Source organism: Fringilla coelebs (genome assembly GCF_963513975.1).
Source record: "Fringilla coelebs genome assembly, chromosome: 2".
NCBI classification, from domain to species: domain Eukaryota; kingdom Metazoa; phylum Chordata; class Aves; order Passeriformes; family Fringillidae; genus Fringilla; species Fringilla coelebs.
The window spans coordinates 10,821,674-10,839,226 of NC_140029.1; the positions used below are offsets into that span (position 1 = coordinate 10,821,674).

Genomic DNA, 17,553 nt, shown 5'->3' on the forward strand with positions numbered 1-17,553 from the left:
GTAGGAGAAGCAGCTTTTCCCTGTTTCAGTGAGCTTGTGACAGATGGCTGTACAGGGCTTGAGGATGGTCTGTCAGTTGTGTGGGGGATTTAGCTGTTTCCTCTGTGGGTGTTTCAGCGTTCTTTTAAATGACTGACTGCTTGCTTTGACCTGGGTGCTGCACTTTGTGTCCTACTAAACCCTCTCATGGAGGCAGAGCTTTTCACATCACAACCAAATATACACAGCTCAGCTCCTCTTTTCTGGAATTTCAGTTTCTATACCAAGAAGATAGTCTCAAGGAATACAGGCTTGGAAACTTTTGAGAAGAGCAAGGAGTATCCAGAACTAAGCCTTTGAGGTTGTTCCAGAGGGAGAAGGAGATTTTCCTGTGGGTACTTAGAGGAGGAAAATGTGGTGTTTGTTGAAAGCCTCTCATAGCTGTTGAATTAAAAGCATGGATTTGCCTCACAAGGACACAGAGAAGTTGGCCTTTGTTTTCAAAACCTTTCATGTTATTCCACCCGCTGATTTGAATTTTTAGCCTCTCTCAGAAGTTGCCTTCTTCTAGTCTGTGCTGTATAAAGCTCTAGGGATTCACAGTTCTCTGGAGGTTCTGTGTACATGGCTTAAGGAAGAAGTGCAAGTCAATATATCTAAAAATCCCAGTTCTTGCCACTGCTGCTTCTAAAGCAGGATTGCTTTTCCCAATGTGATAAACATCCCAATCTCTTTCTCCTACTACTGATGCCTTAAGTATATACTTGTCTCTTAAAGGGGACTGTCCTGCAAGGCCACTGACTGCTCAAGCTATTAGGCAGTTGAACTTTTGAACTGTGCAGTGGTTTAAATACCATCCAGAAATTAAACTCCAAATTAGCCTCTCCCTTCTCTCTGCCCCCTCTGGCAAGGGAGGAACAAAAGCAGACTTTGGGTTGAGATCACAATTTATTGAAAGCAAACAGCAATGGAATAAGAACTGCACAGCAACGACAGCAAAAATGATAACAAAAAGTACACAGAAAGAGAGAGTGTTTTTCTCACAAAAAGATGGTCACCCCCTTGGCTTAGTTCCCCGGGCAGCTGGGACAAGAAGAAGATGATGGATGCTCCCTGCAGGTCACATATTGGGGCTTCCCCAGACAAAGACAAGATGATGACTGTTTCCACATGCTGCTGCACGTGGCAGCTGGGAATAAAGGCAAGATGGTAAGGAGGGCTCTGAAATCCCAAAACAATGGGAAACACTGACAAACAATCCCACTGTGTGAGGAATCGTCCCAGAACAGGTTTCAAACATACCAACCACATGCCATCCAGGGAGCCACAACAGTATTTTTCCCTAAAATTTCCATACCAATGTAACCTCTCTTAGGATGTGAATATAACTTCTCAATTTCCTCTGATTTTATCCTCAGTCATCTTTCTACAATGTCTTTCCACCTAGAAACAATATTAGATGTCTGTTCCCTGATTAGGGTATCTGACACTCTGATAATCAGATTGCATGCTCTGCAGGACCATGTAATATCTGATGTCTGAAATCAGTACTCAGAAATTCCTTTTTGTCCTTCTCTGTAGGAATTTATTCAGAAGTCTGAACAGGGGAATTTATTCAGGATGAGTCCCTGGCTGGGGAATGCAGTTGCCAGTAAACCAGACTGGGATTGTCTAGACAAATTTCTGTGTCCTATGTCAGATTTTATGCACTGCTGTGTTCAGTTCAGTGCAAAGTTCACCAGATGAACATTAATTTCCTGCTTACTGGAATTTATGCGCTTTATTCAGGTTTTGTAATTCAGGGCTGCAAAACTTAAGCCTGCTTTTACTCTTCTTCTGTCTGCTGCCATAAATCTTGCATAGTTTTCTGCACAGTGAGCCTATTTCAATAGAAGTGAAGAATTACTCCACAGAAGTCTTGTCTCTTGCCCAGTAGTTACTGCACTTATCTGGGAAATGGCAAGTGTTCAGTCAGATTCCTGGAGGCAAGTCTCCAAGACACACCAGTCATCCTCTGGACTTAAATCACCAAGCTCTCTGCAAGAGTTTCATTTCCTCATTTCCTCCAAAGTCCTGATGCAGTAATTTTTAAGGTGAACCAATGATGTTTGATTTTTGTTGACTTTGCATTTCATGTTTAGTGTGTGGGAACACTGAATTGTCCTTCAAGATTCCAGATGGAAGAAATTAAATAGGCGCACTAGGACATTCCGTGCTTGGGAGCTCCTACCTGTATCCTATAATAATGTCTAATTCAATCCCTCTAAGATGCAGGTACATTAGAGACTTGGGTGTCAGGGGGTCTTAGATTTAGTGCCTAAAGAAGATAGTTTTAATATACGCTGAAGAAAAGTTGTCCAAGAGTGATTTACATAAATTCTCAGAGAAACCTGATGTCCCACACATCCTATGCTTTATAAATAGTTTGTGATTTACTTACATAGAATGATAAACACTGATGACAAACACCTCTGAATTTAGCTCCTATGTTTTCAAAACTGTTCAATTTTTCCAGTTTCTACCTTTTTTTTTTTTTTGTCAGAATTCCCTATTTCTCCAGTTCTCCTGTTCCGTTTCTTTCTTGTCTATTTCCTTGTTCTCCATAAAGTTTTGTGCGGATGCTCACTTCTTTTTTTCCTTTTCATCCTCTGACTTTATTCCTTTGTGCTGGCAGGAATAGAAGCAGAGTTAGTCACAAGGAAGGATAGCTATAGTTTGAAGATCAGGTATGATATTTAATTCATACAGTGAACCTGGTGCCTGGTGTGGGCACTCTTCCCCAATTTTAGCTCTATTCCTAGACTTCTACAAAAAACAAACCAAGAACAAACCAAAAAACCTCCAAAAGCCAACAGAAAATGCCAAACATCGAAAATCTCTCCAACACTGAAAGAGTGATGCTACCCAAAGACTTTTCCATAATATTTAGACTCTTTTAAAGTGAGAGTAGATTTTTTGGTAGCATAAAATCTATTTATTTTTCAAACCAATTCCTTTCCTTTATGGGTGGTGATATTTTTATTCCTCTTATATAATGTTTTCAGTGATGAACAGGTGGCTTTTTGTTTTGGTTTGTAGTTGTTTTGGTTTTTTTAAAGAGGTTCAGACAGTAATGGGAGATTTGAATCTGGATGAATTTTCTAAGTACATCCAAAAAGGGATTGAGATAAAGTAAGAGACTATCATGAAGCACTGACCACATAGGATGCTGTGAGAGCAGTGGGAAGCTTTATTTCTCATAGTCTTCTATCTCACCAATCCCTAGCTTTCAGCTTACTATTTTGATTGGATCAGATTTTTCTAATGCTCTTCCTCTGTCATTTTATTAAGGGGTTACTTTAGGTAGATTTTTCCATCTCTGTAATCACCCTGTCTCCACGGACATTTAGGCTCTTTAGCAATTGCTTTCAATACTGAGTGCAAGAAGCAGCAGAACACAGATCCCCTGGCAAATCTCCAAGGGGACATTAGTGAGCCCAGAGGGTGAATTTTCAGGATATAAAATCTTGGCAGACAATCTCTTGAATGGTATGTTCTGCATTGAACTGAATAAACAAGGCAACAGCTGTGGAGTGGCATCATAACCTTAGGAATATACAGAAACGAAAATATTTTGCTGATGAAGAGAGGTCAGTCCTTCTACAGTTGAAACTCTCCCTGCTTCAGGTTCCAGATCACAAAGACCTCTCCCCATTTACTTCTTTTAATCTTTTTTCTCCAGGTGGATATCAGAGAAAGCTTTACCTATTCCCTCTGACTCTGTTAGGGCTCTTTTTCTTTTCTCCTCTAGCCCTGTAATCAGAATTTTGAAGTGGGAGCAGGTGGCATTCATTATCTTCCTCCTTGCTTCTTTAAAATGCTTGAACTTAGGCCAGGTGACTGCCTTACAAATGAGCACTTGGTTGCAGCTGTTTCTGCTTCAGGGTGCTAGAGTGAGGAGGAAAGGAAAATGACATCAGAAAGAGGTCCTGGACAGAAGCAAAAAAAAAAAAAAAAAAAAAAAAAAAAAAAAAAAAAATTTCTTCAGTAGTTTACAGGAAAAGTAAAAGCAAAAACAATGGGATGGAGAGGTATGAAAAGAATAATTCTTTTAGCAAATCACTATGCTATGTATCAGTTACCTACATTTTTCAATTCTGAGAGTTCTGAAAACATATACAAGATATTCTTGTAAAAACAGGTAAAGCAACAAACACACAGCTTTTCTTTTGAAATGGAGATGACACATTTTATGGTCTAACTATGATTATTTTCTGTCTACAATAATCACAAACTGTGGCTTGTCTTATCTATGACTTCATTTCTGCATAGAGATCTTTCAGGATTTTTTTGTCCATAGTATACTCCAGATTAAATTTTCCCGCTCTAGTTGAACTAGTTCTGTTGTAAGTTATGTAACTGGGGGTCAGAGGGGATATAGGGAGTCTCTTTTTTTTTTTACTTTACTTTTCTTGGAAATATGTTTTGGAAAAATTCAGATTTGTTTCCCCCTTTTTTTTTATTTTATTTTTTTTTTATTGTTTATATCTCTGTTAGTGATAGGAAAGAACTGTTGGTACAAAAACTCCTGTATGTTCAATAGAAAGTTTGATTTTTACAATGCAAACTTCTCCATTGAAGCCTTTAATCTTTTCAATTTTAGCTCTCCATGGTCTTGTCATAAACTAATCTAAGACCAGAGCTGTTTGAGTGAATGGCTAGATAAAGTTCAGCATGTTGTGCTTAATTCTAAGTTCTTTGAAAATGTGCATGGTTGTATTGTTCAGGAAGAAAAGTGAGAAATGCTAGTTATTTTTCCATAGGTTTCCTCTCTTTCAGGCAAGACCCAAGTTGCAGATATGAGAATAAATTCCATCTCCCTATGTTTTATTTGAACAATATGGAGAGGACAAATGAAGGCAGAGGATCAGTATTCCATTTCATATCTTTCCTTTACTATTTCATACCTTCTCACTCCTGTATTTAAAACTCCCTAGCTAATTACAGTTTAATTTGAGAATCAGTTTTAGTGTTTTTTGTGGATTTTCAAAAGCTATTTTCCACTTACCACAATTATTAATTGTCTAGGCTATAATATTTCCCACAATCACACATGGCAGTATTACCACATGAGTACACCCAGTGAAACATCCTGACTCATAGCAATGGGAAGCTGCTGCTTCAAGCTGACATTATGACACTGTTATTCTAGTGATAGAGCTGCTGAAATGTGTATAGCAACATAATCTTTCAACAAAGTGAAAATCTGGAAAGTTAAATTGTTGTTGGAGTAGAGAGAGCTTTTTGAATTTATTTTTATTTTAATTAAATCGGTGCTTATCAGAACTGAGTTGCCACAGGTGGCCATATTCTTGTAAATTGTCTTGAAATCTGTGCTGTCTGCTTTATGTACAATACTAAGAAAATAGATAAGAAATCTGACAGTGACATTCTAGATCTTACAAATTCTCTTCTGACTATGTCTCAGAGGGTTCAAATTTTTGCCATCTGTAATGAGAGAAGAGAGATGCTGCATGTTCTCCACATAGGCAGCATGTGAATTCAACCCAGGTGTTAAGATGTGATGTTGTTTAAAACTCTTGTGACTGCTGGAGTGTTTGGTTTTTAAAAGGAAAAAAAAACCCAAACAAACAAAAAACAATTAAAAAACCAAAACAATAAAAACCACAAAAACAAGCTAACAAAAATCTCTGTGTGCCTTATATTTAGAGTCCTACCTCTTGGTAGGTTAACTTGAAAATACCCTCCTGGATTATATAACTGAAAAGTTGGATGAAATTGACTATCTAAGATATTACTAATGATGACAGAGGTTTCCTCAGGAGAGGTAAGACAATATTGTGGCGTTCCTCAAGGAACAATTGTAAATATTCATGTTTGTGCCCAGTGGAGTCCTGACTGATTAAAAGTATGTTCCCATATATAAAATATTGTATCACCAAACAAAAAATGATTATGTGAAAAAAAATATGCTGCTCTCAGTATTGCAGGTGTGCTTACAAATTTTAGCCAAATTAAAACAGAAAAATAAAAAGGAAAAAAGAAAAATTTGAGGGGAAGGTAGTCCCTTGGACTCTCTGCTTTCCTTGTCCTAAAGGCTTTTCTTACCAAATAAACCTTTTACACTCTACACTGTGTAGTATATATGTAACACATTTTTGCCAAGCTCTTTAAGACAGTCATAATAGACAGCTTGGTGGTTACTACAGTGTTCTCTTTGCTAAATTTGCAGTGTGAGCTTATGCATCCTATGCCTTGTGTTAAATTTGGAGAGAGTAAGAATTTGAGTAATATCTTTGTGCTTGCAGAATAAGCTGTAGGGGTGTGGTGGCTTGACCCCAGCCAGCAGCTGAGCACCCAATAGCCACTTGATTGCTTCACCCCCTGTTCCCACCAGGAGAGCGAAGAGAATAGGAAAAATGAAAGCTAGAAAACTCTTGAGTCAAAATAGAGACTCTTTTAATACATGGACATAAGAAGAATAAAAAGAACAAATGATGCAAAGGCAGTAACTGGTACCCAGCCACTCTTCAAGCCGGAGATACCTTCCCTGACAAACACCTTCCCTCCAACTTCATTCCCTTCTTTTACCCGGCTATTTATGGCTGAGTAAGTTATGTGGCATGGGGTATCCCTTTTACTGGTTTGGGTCACCTGCCCCAAGTTTCTTACCCATCTGTCCCCCACTGGTTTGGGGAAGGTAGAGTGAAGGGAAAAAGAGATGGTCTTGATTTGGTGTGATCACACTTCAGTAACAGCTAGTTTGCTCTGAACAATATTTATCTGTAAATTGAAAACACAGCATTGTGTAGACTGCTATGAAAAATGGAAACTCCAGCCCCAGCTAAAGGAGAATGGTCAAAAATATGTTTTACTAGTTATGTACCCATGGTGTGTGTTTTGCATTCCTGTGTTTTAGTGCACAAACCAGTCTGCAGGATCATAGAGTTTACCATGGGTAAACCCAGAGATTACTACCTAAGTTTCCTCTCCCTTCTCCACCCTGTCCCCAGCCAGATTTAATATTAAATTCAAATTGATTAGTATTTTTGGAGTTATTCTGCATATGGGAGGGAGAAAGCTCTAATATCTAAGGATCTATGCCGAGAGGAGCAAAATAACTTGGAATAACTTGTTACTATGTAAATCAGTCCCCTCAGAAAAAATCAGACAGCAAAGGTACATAACTAGAGAATAACTACGAGGTAAAGGGAGTATTTTTCTTTACTCTATTGACATTATAACGATATGATGTAGTGAACGTTTTTTCATTTATTATAACTCAGGATAATATTTAAAATTAACTACTAAAATTAATGTAAATGTGAGTAAATATTTCATTAATTGCAGAATTTAAATTGTGTGAATATTGTGCTTGATTTATCAGTAGTTGAAATGATACATTTAAATGTCCCCTGATTTAGAACTCTGTATTGAAATCACAAATAGTATGGTTGTTTTTCTTCATATTACTTGCACAGTAGTCACAGGGTATTTGATTAAACTTTATTTCTCCAGAGTGCCTGACAACAAATTCTGATTTCCTAATGGATAACTCTTGGATGAAAAGCCAGAGATTGTGCTGTACTAACATTATTTACACTGCAAATAGTGCAGCTGCTAATACAAGGTCCCAGACTGCATCTGAGCTATAATTCAGTTTTGGTCATTCTGTCTTTTGCTGTAAGAACATATAAATTGTGACTTGGCAGTGATAGGGTAAGAGTTGAACTCTATGTTCTTGCAGGTGTTTCGCAATCTAAATGTTTCTACGATTCTATGACTTTTTTAAACCTGTTTACTGATTTTAATCTGCTGTAACAGTTGGCTGGTAATCTCAGAAGCAATTGCACTCTTAGAAATATGAATTGAAGTGAAAAACTAGCATCTGAGGAGAGGAGGAAGGCCACCAGATGGCCTCAGCAGTTCTGTCCTGCTTGTCCTGCCACATTCCAGTCCCAACTGCGTCACCACTGCACCTATCTTTCCCACCTAAGCACTATTTGGGACTGGAATGAAGGAGCCAGTGTGCTGTGGGCATTGTGGGCAGTGACAGGAGCCCAGTGCTGTGGGAGGAGCAGCAGCAGTTCAGGGATGTTATAGGTTATGGGTTGTTGGGTTGTGGTGAAGAATAATAAATACGGACAACGTCATTGTGGTGGACATGGATGAGAACAGAATGCAAGCCCATTAGAAACTGAGCTTCAATAGTCCCAGGGCCAATTAACACAACCTTTCGTTATGAGAAAAAAAAAGGTTGATGCTGATGCTTAGCTTTAGAAATACATGAGTAAATGTAGGACTAAAAAATAATAAATTTATTCTTCTTTTTTTTTTTTTTTTGCTTTAGACCAGACCTATTTGACTGGAATGCTGTTGCTTCTCAGCAGTCACCTGTACAACGATTAGACCATGCATTCACCATAGCCAGGCAGCACCTGGGAATAGAGAAACTCCTTGATCCTGAAGGTTAGTGGAAATTATGTTCTTTGGCGTTTATTTTCTTTAAATAGAAAAACAGTTTTGCCATGCATTTGATGATAAATTAACTAGAATGGGGTATTTTGGCACAAGAATTTAACATTTTGAAAGATAAATTATAAATTGAAGCAAAATCCTTTACTTTTAGTGCTATCTTTGTGCTCTCTTGAAATAGCGTAAAGCTGCCTATATGAACATGCTCTAAAGCAATTTTCTTTAGCTTTAGGACCAGGGTTTTAATGTGCATGCACTGAACTGGATCTTAGAAAGCTGTTGATTTCTGTTTTGAAGATTTAGAGCATCTGCAGCTTTTATATCTTCTGAAAAGATCTTGAGTTCAAATTACCTTTTAATGTATATCTAAAACATGTATTCAAACTCTAGATACTCATATCTTTAAAGATGACTTATATTTCTCTGTATAGTGCAATTTTATTAGGATGACATGTCTCCTATAACTGTCATTTTATCTTAGCTGTAATAGGATTATCTATTTTACCTTGACTATCTTTTATACATCCTTTAGCAGTCATGTTTGAAGGGTTCCTTGTTTCTCACACGTTCACTTGAATTTCGTACATTTCTATAAATTCTCTGACATAGTTTCTGCTTTGCTGACAGACTAGCTATTTTCCCTCAGAAGATATTCCTAAAACATTATTTGTTCCAAGGCCATTGGAACAGCTATTGTGTTTTGTATATATATATATATATATATGTACACAAACATACACTGTATCCACGTAGTTAGGTGTTTGGTGTTTGTCACTTTTTTCCCATATAATGATATCTTTACTGTATTTTCATGAAATTTCCTATTAAGCCACTTATAAATGAACTTTTCTATATGTTTTTGCTGTTCTCAATGACTCATTCATGGTGAGCTTTTCATGGGAAGAGATAGTATTTAACAAAATGCAAAAATTAATTTAAAGATAGAATTGAGTCTTTTAATGTTTAAATATGGTTGGACATGTCTCAATTGTTGACTAATAACCTTGTAACCCATGTATTTCCCTAGGAAAAATGTTGAAAATAAATGTAGTTGAATGGCACAGAATTTCTTGCCTAGTATACGCTTTAATTTCTAGAACTCAGTTTTGGCGAACCACTGTAGGAAAAAGAGGTTTTCTATTTGCTAAAGCGTGGGATTGAGCTTGTAAACTCTGAATGAGATTGGAATTGAAAACTGAGTTGTGGAACTGAATCGATGCAGTCACAGTGTTTTCTATAATTGGTTAAACTTTCTTCTTAAAATAGATTAGTGAATAAGTTATTTTCTCTATGCAAGAGTCACTTGTGATTAGACGTTTTATTCTGGTTTTGGCAAAGATGCTTGCAGTTGTTTAGCCAACAACTGAAAAACTCTCAAACATTGGTGGTTTTCCAAATGTCTGCTGTAATTATTTGCTATTCAGTGTTGTAATTTACAGTGCTAGCCACCTATTTCTTTTTTCCCCTCTGTAAACATTTCCAAAGGAAAAGTATGATTTGTACCTATTTGAAAGCATGAATGTGAGCAACTATAACTGTTTTGTTTGTGATAGTAAATTTATTTCTAGATTGAAACCCAGAATTTCTGTTATGTGTTCAAAGGAGAAGTCTGGTTTAAAGGTTTTAGAATATTCTTTCTGTAATTTTACATTGTGTATTTATCAAGCCTCCTAGTTAGGCACTCAGGTATCTCCTAACACCATATTGTGTAACAACGGTCTCTTCTCTGGCTGCAAAGTGCTAATGTTCTACAGTAAAAGGGAGTATGCAGTGGTGAAACATTGATTTCATGTCATTTAATACCTGTCAAAACAGCACATGTGTAATTTGTGAACACTTTGAAATTTAGTTTTGTTCATTAATTGTCTGTTGCCTCAATTTTGAAAGGAAGTAGAAAGTAGAAAGGAAGCCACTATTCAGTAAAATCCTAATTTTCTTCCGCCAGTTCAGTAGTCAGAAAAGGTTTGGGGTTATTTGTTTTCTGAAATTACTGATGATTGATACATGTTGAAACAGATGTCTGGGGAGTCAATCTTAGCAATTAGGTTTTGAAAAGTAAATATTGACACTCAGCCAGACAGGTTTTCTAGGTTATATATGAAGTTTGTTTGTTTCTGAGGTTGCTGATATTTAAAGTCTGTCCCATGAGAAACAGTCAGTGTATTATTAAGGTTGTTGATATTTTAAGTCTGTCCCATGAGCAGCCTTTAAAAAAATTTTCAGAATTTGATCTCCATTTCATCCATCAAAGTGGTGGAGATAGCTTTTACAAGAAATACCTAGACATAAACTATGTTGTGTAAGTTAAAGCTTTTGTATCTGGATTGGTTTTGGATTCATGCAGAGATGATTATTTCTGCTATTACCCTTACTTATACTGGCTACTCGGAATGCTTTTTTTTATCAGAGTTTAGGAAGTTCTGCAAGGAGCAGATAATTGGGCTCAGTGATCTTTTTGAGTCCCTTCCAACTCAAAAAAATTGTGGTCTTTTTGATTGGATCCTGTCAATGAGTGAAATGTAAGTAGGTTTAAATGTCTATCTAAATGTTCATTACTCTCTTTCATACTGTAGAGTGTGAAAGATGATGAGATCAGGAAGAGGAAATTGGTAGATATTAGAAGGTTTTATTTAGAAGAAAGTTGTTAAAGACCTATATATTAGGGGCAAGATTCAAAAGAAAAAATGTGTTTGCAAATCAAATTTTTTAGGCCAAAGTATCCCAATGTAATTGCTAATGACCTCCTGTCGTAAGGCATTTGTGATTATGCAGATAAGATATTTTAAATCTCAACAATGCTCTCTGTGATCCTTTCAAACAATAAATATTTCTCTCTGCTTGCTCCAAACTAGTATTTGTTGCCAAATATTATTTGCCCAAACCAGATTGTTTGTATGATGATTTCTGGTCAGATTTGAATGGCAAAGCTAGTACATGGCAAACTTATACCATAGCTGTGTGTATTTTTTAAATGCTATTTTCTTTTCTCCTTTTTTTTTTTTTAATTAAAAATAAAACCACTAGTTTTGATACAACTAAGGAAAAGTTCTGACTGATTTTTCACTCCTTTCTAATAACTGTGGTTTTCTGGATGTAAATTTGACTTTCCTGCTTTAGAAAAGATTTTGGCTGATTGTTTTCAGTGTAAGTAGTCCAGGTTGTTTTTCCTTGTTGTCTTGAATTTAGAATACTTTAGGTATAAATAACAAAATCTCTGAATACTCTTCTAAATTATTAACTCCCTATGTTTCACACTCATTATTTTAAGCTATTGTTATGTCTCAGCATCAATTGATGGCAAAGGTATTTGCCATCTTTGCTGGTATGAACTGACTTAAGACAATTTTGGCAAAAGACTTAACTAAATTATAAAGATATCTGTAACTTCAATTTGTATGTGTTAAAGCTGAAATGATTGATCAAGCTGTTAAGATCACTCTCCATCTTTTAAGAATGTTTAACAACCTGGGCTTACATTTGTAGTACATAAGTAGTTAAATGGTTCTTTGTAAACTTTTTATTTATACTGAATTTATGGAGGAACATGCTTCCAGTCTTCACAAACAAACTTCAGAAAATATACTAAAGGCTATTATGTTCCTTGTTGCATATTCACTTTTCCTGGAAAATCTGTAGAAATTTTAACCAGGCAAGGAATAGGACAAGCAAACAGCTACATGTGTTGTGGTTGGCAGCACATAACAGTTACATGTTACTGGCTGTATAATGGCATTTATATTTTACTTTGGCATAAAATACTCTTGCCACATTGGAGCAGCAGGATCTTTTGAGGAAAAGTAGGGAGTGATCTCTCAGAAACTGCATCTGGGAACAGATCTGAGCTGTCCTCTTCCCCCTTACAACAACTGAGTGCAAGTGTGGTAGCATAAGAAGTGTTTGTGTGCTTCCTTCTAGCAGTGAACATCTGATTCTTGGTTTAATGAACTTTTCCCTGCTGTTACTTTTCTGGGCCTTGTGCTGGTTTGTGCTAGCCCGATAATAAAAAAGTTATGAAGTTATATAATTTCTGCTGTCCTTCTTAGGTAATTATCCAGTTTCTTATATTTTGTGTAGCCTGATTAAAAAAACTCATTTAATCCATCCCAGTCATATTTTCCATTTTTTCCTTAATTTACACTGATGACATGAGTTTTTTGCACCATTATTAAGTGTTAATGAGACTTAGACAGTTTTTCATTTGATAAATTTTTTGTTTGATCTTAGCTTCCTATACTTCTGTATTACAACAGTGATGAATTCTACCATACTGGAGCACAAAGAAGAGGGGAAAAAACCTCTCAGCACCGTAGTTCATGATGTTTTCAACAGTGTTTTTACTCAGTAGTTCTACACAGTCGTATTACTGGTTTTTAGTTAATTTTAATAGCCTTGCTGATATGTCTTATTCCAAGGGATTATGAGAAGTTTGGGTTTTTTTTTCTATTGTGCCCTAAAATTTAGCAATATTTTGCCCAGTAAAGTGTCAAGGTAGGGGGCATATTTATGTTTTTTTTTAAATGCAGGAGACATACAAGTCATAAGAACTGTATTTGATATCATGCTTTTGAAAATAGTTTAAAAAGATGTTCTCTCAAGCCTAAAAATCATTATTTAATTTGCACAAAAATCAATACAATGATTAGAAAATAAAATTTAAAGCATTGTTTTCTTAAGACTCCTTTTGGTTCTCAAAGCCAGGAATGGTTTTGGTTAAATAAGAGGAAACTCTACAGGATTCACATTTAAAAGTGCAGCATTAACATCACAACCCTTTAACTACTGCTTTACTGTTTGTCAGCACAAATTTCAGTCCTGGTTCTGGACACACCATCAAGTCAAATCAGGAGCTTTGTCTTTAGTTTGTAGCACAGATATGAGCTGCAAGATGAGAGGAGGTCTGTGGAAATACCTTCAAAACTACCAGTGAAAAGGGTGAACTTTTATTTGAATTAGCTTGTAATAGATACATTTTCCAAATGTTTACTGGTTTGATCTATATTATTGTTTTAATATTTTGCTCTGCACTTTCTTTTGACAAATATTTACCCTCAAGATTAAACTGCATTTCTTCTTTACCTGCTGTTAAGGTGAAAGTTCTGCTTTTTCTTTAAGCAAATAGAAATAGTCAACAAAAGTAGTAAATTCACTAGGCACCATCTAACTCCACTTTATCTTTCATATTTGTGAGTAGATTTATTATTGTTTCTTTGACCTGTGAGCAATTGAGTTTACAAGAGATAACTCAACAATCAGTAACTTTTACAGATTTCCATGGAAATAAATGGCTTGAAGGGTTCTGCAATAAGAGACTCAAGTACAAAATAGGCCCTTCCTCTTATTGGAGGGAAAATCTAAAATAGGTGTGATTTACTTTGGAGCAGGGCACATATGCTACAAAAGAAATTGTAAGACTTTCTACTATGAAGGGTGTGCAGCTTATAATATAATTTGAAGTACTAAACTTGGAATTATGAAGACCTCTGTAGTAACCTGGCATTGCAGCTGCTATTGTATTAGTTCTGCAATGTTAGCTAAGTATAAATGCATAGAAACAAGAGCTGTGTTTAAATACGTGCAGAATCTAACAGTGGTGACACAAATAAAGGGTTTTAAGAATAAAAGTCAGGGTCATGAACAGAGAATAGGTATCCTTGTATTTCCAGATGATTGTCATACTCATCTTGGATTTTAAGTGATGTAATTCAGACATACTTCTGCATGTTTCTGTAAAACAGTGTCTGAGCTTGTAAAAATGTTATTTAAATTGATAAGCCTCACTGACCATGGCTGTTTTTCTTCACGAGATGCTGAGAGAATTTTGGATGAGGTACTGGAATGTCCTCTGTCCTTTCTTAGCTAGAACTCCCCTCCAGCTTCTTCCAAGCTGAGAAGAAGCAGATTGGGTGTTGCAGATACTGCAAAGAACGCAGGGGTCTTTGCACTGTGACCCTATTTTTTGACAATTTTTGCTTCTCAAAAGCAAATTTAACACACTACTGCCTTGCACTCCCAAGCATAGAGACACATCAAAAAGAGAAATATTCTAAATATTTTTCTTTACATCAAAATACTGCTTCTATAAGTTGCCCCCTGGTCTTGCTTAAGCAGATAATTTCTCCCTTGCTGCATGGACTTTCAGGCATCTGTGAATTTACAAGTTTCTACCTTTTTTACTTTTTTTTTTTGAAAGAGCTGTTTCATTTTTTGCTTCTTTTGTTTTATTGTGGTGGTTTGTTTGGTTTGTTGCTATAAAGAACCCAGTAAAATAAAATAATTTTCCTGTGTAAATATTCTATAATTAAAGTACCTCAGGAGACTGCCAAATTGTAGTTGTTGGTCTACTCTGACAATCACATAGATTTCTTTGCCACTACATCACAATGTGTGTAGTTTTCTGTCTGTCACTAGTAATACTGTGGTTTAGCTTTTTTTTTTCCCTAGATAAATCTGTTCTGTAGGAATGTTAAAATATTAAGATTCAAATACAAACCAAGGTTCAATCTAATGTTTTTTCTTTGCCAAATTTCTCATGTGTGTTTTATGCTGGGACTTGATATGTCCACAGTCTGTGCTTTAGGCTAGAATTGCTAGAATTAAGCATGTTTTTTTAAACTCTGTAATTTGATGAATGAAGCCCTTTGGACCTGTGTACGTAATAGCTCAAAATAATCACTGATGGAAGACAACTGAGAAGAGATCAGTTATAACAGCATTATTTTGTCTGATGCATCAACACAGAGAATGAAATGAGTTTTGCCTGTCTTAAAAGCACAAAGGAAGAAGAAAGATTATTTAGGTAAATGTTCAGCATATAGTCTGATTAGTTTCTTATGGTACATAGCAATTCATGCATCTTTATTGGATATTTTGTCTTATGATAATTTAAAAAGTATGTAAAAACATTGTATTTTCCTAGATAACAAAATTTCTGCATTAGATTTTAAATGAACTTCAGTTGAAGTGAGAACTTTATGTCAGAAGACACTTTAGTCTAGTTATTGTAAGGGGTTCTTCAAACTAAGAATAGGCCCAGATCAAATTAGAATGCTTTGATCTTAAAATACCATTACTACAAAAAATTTTCCACAATCAATACATTCAGCCCTGTAATATGTGTACAAATATATCTATAATTTTTTTTTAAAAAGAGGTTTTTTTGAAAATAGAGATGGTTAATTTAAAGAGTTGTGGAATATGGGAGATTGACACTTGGAGATTAATTCTCTAAAAAAATCTAGAGGAGAACTTTGGTTAAAATTAATAAGCCATCTTCCATACAATATTCTTCAAATTATTTTTGTTGTTTTTTTAAGGTAAAGAATTTGCTGAATTTGGAAATCCCATAGCTCAAATTCCACTGTGAAGATACTCTCATTTGTCTGGTAGTGATTTGAAGATATGCTAAAGGGATTACTAATTAAAGGGAAGAACTCCTGCAAGTATCTTAAGACTTTTGTAGTTTTATTTGGGTCACAAATGGAAGGATGATTAAGGTATTTACCTGCTAGAATTGAAACATGTTAATTGAGGCCATTTGATTAAAATCTTTGATTTGAAATAGAATAGGTGATAGTAAGCATTAATGATTTATACTTGCTTTGCTACTCCCACTGACCCCCTCTAATATGGGATGTTAGTCATGTACCCCAAGTGGAAATGCTGGACTTTCTCCTTCTGGCTCTTGTTATCTGAAGGTCATTTGAAACATGTTTATCCACCAGGTGGTGGAATAAACAACTTTGTATTGAAGCCCTTAGAAAAGAAATGAAAGAAAGAAATGCCTATGACAATTTGGGATTTTGAATTAATGTCATTGAAATTTACTTTCTAGGTCAGAATTTGATCACTGAGCTGGCTTCTTAGGATCTACAGTCACAGAAGATCCCAATTTTTGGGTTTCTAAGGTTAATTTTTTGGCTCTGACTCTGAGCAAGTCTAAACTAGTTTGTGTGCATACATCCAACTTTGTGAGATAAATTCTAACCTTTAGCATTACTGTTCTTGAGATAAAATTTATTATAAAGACTCTAAGAGAGATAATGTTCTCTGTAATGATTTTCATCTTCAGCTGACATTCTTCCATAACAAGGCAACATATCTAAAGGCTAAATTAATTTCCTTATCTCGGTGTGTCTGTGTTAATCCTGCAGACAAGACATTCTGGGCACTGTAATGGCTTTCCTGTACAGAAATCTGATTAGAAAAAAAATTGAGAGAAGAATTTTCTCTTTTCTGTATAGTGAGTATTATTTTCTACTGGTTTCAAAGAGAACACAAAGTAATGCTTGAAATGATTGACTCTGGAAATAGAAAAAAAGAATCACCTACCCTCAGGCAGTTTTTGCATTCTTAATATATTAAAATGAAAGTGTATGGAGAGCAGGACTACAGAAACTTGAAACAGATATTTACTTACTTTTTCTCAGTTCTTTTTAAAATATAGTTAGCTTTGACATTCACTGTTAAAAGAGAAAGAAACTGTATTATCATAATCTTCATAGGGGATGGTGGGGTTATTCAGGTTTTGGTGTTTCTGGGAATTATCTGCTTTGCAAATAAGGGAAAAACTGTTTCTAGATTACTGTAAAACACTAGGTGTTGTAGGTGATTTTCAGTGGCTTCATTGAAACAATATAGCTTGAACAATCTTGATTCAGCTGTAGATATTGAAGTTGAAACATGATTTATGTAAAGTTTGAATGGCAAATGGCAATCACTGATGGGACACTTACAAAAAAAGAAAGTTAAAACTAAAGGAGCAAGACACTAGGGAATGACACTTTGTCTGTTCTCTATTTTTTTTCCCCATTTCCATCTATTAGTTTTTAAACTGGTTTCGTAATGAGCAGTGGGTTTCATGGCAGTTGCTTCTGGAAGTTTGGTGTAAAGAAACAGGAGAAAATGAATGTCACAAGAGAATCTGGACATAAATATTAGAACATTAGAACATAATTTTTGGTAGATACAGGAAGTAACTGTTTTATAAAATGAATACTGGATAATTTCTGCCACAATTTCCATCTGTAATCCAACCAAGAGAGTGACATGTTTTGTTAGAGTGGTTATGGAATTACTTTCAAAGAGGCTGCATTCCATTTT

The 17,553-nt window shown here is 35.6% G+C and overlaps 1 protein-coding gene across 5 annotated transcripts in view; it reads left to right on the top strand.

Moving 5' to 3' along the window:
* Positions 1-17,553, top strand: part of DMD (dystrophin) — a 972,793-nt gene that overhangs the window by 200,929 nt on the left and 754,311 nt on the right. For all 5 annotated transcript variants that reach the window (XM_084201221.1, XM_084201219.1, XM_084201223.1 and 2 more), the window contains exon 7: positions 8,330-8,448. In XM_084201221.1, coding sequence (XP_084057347.1) covers positions 8,330-8,448 — 119 coding nt within the window. The remainder of the gene's footprint in view (positions 1-8,329; positions 8,449-17,553) is intronic.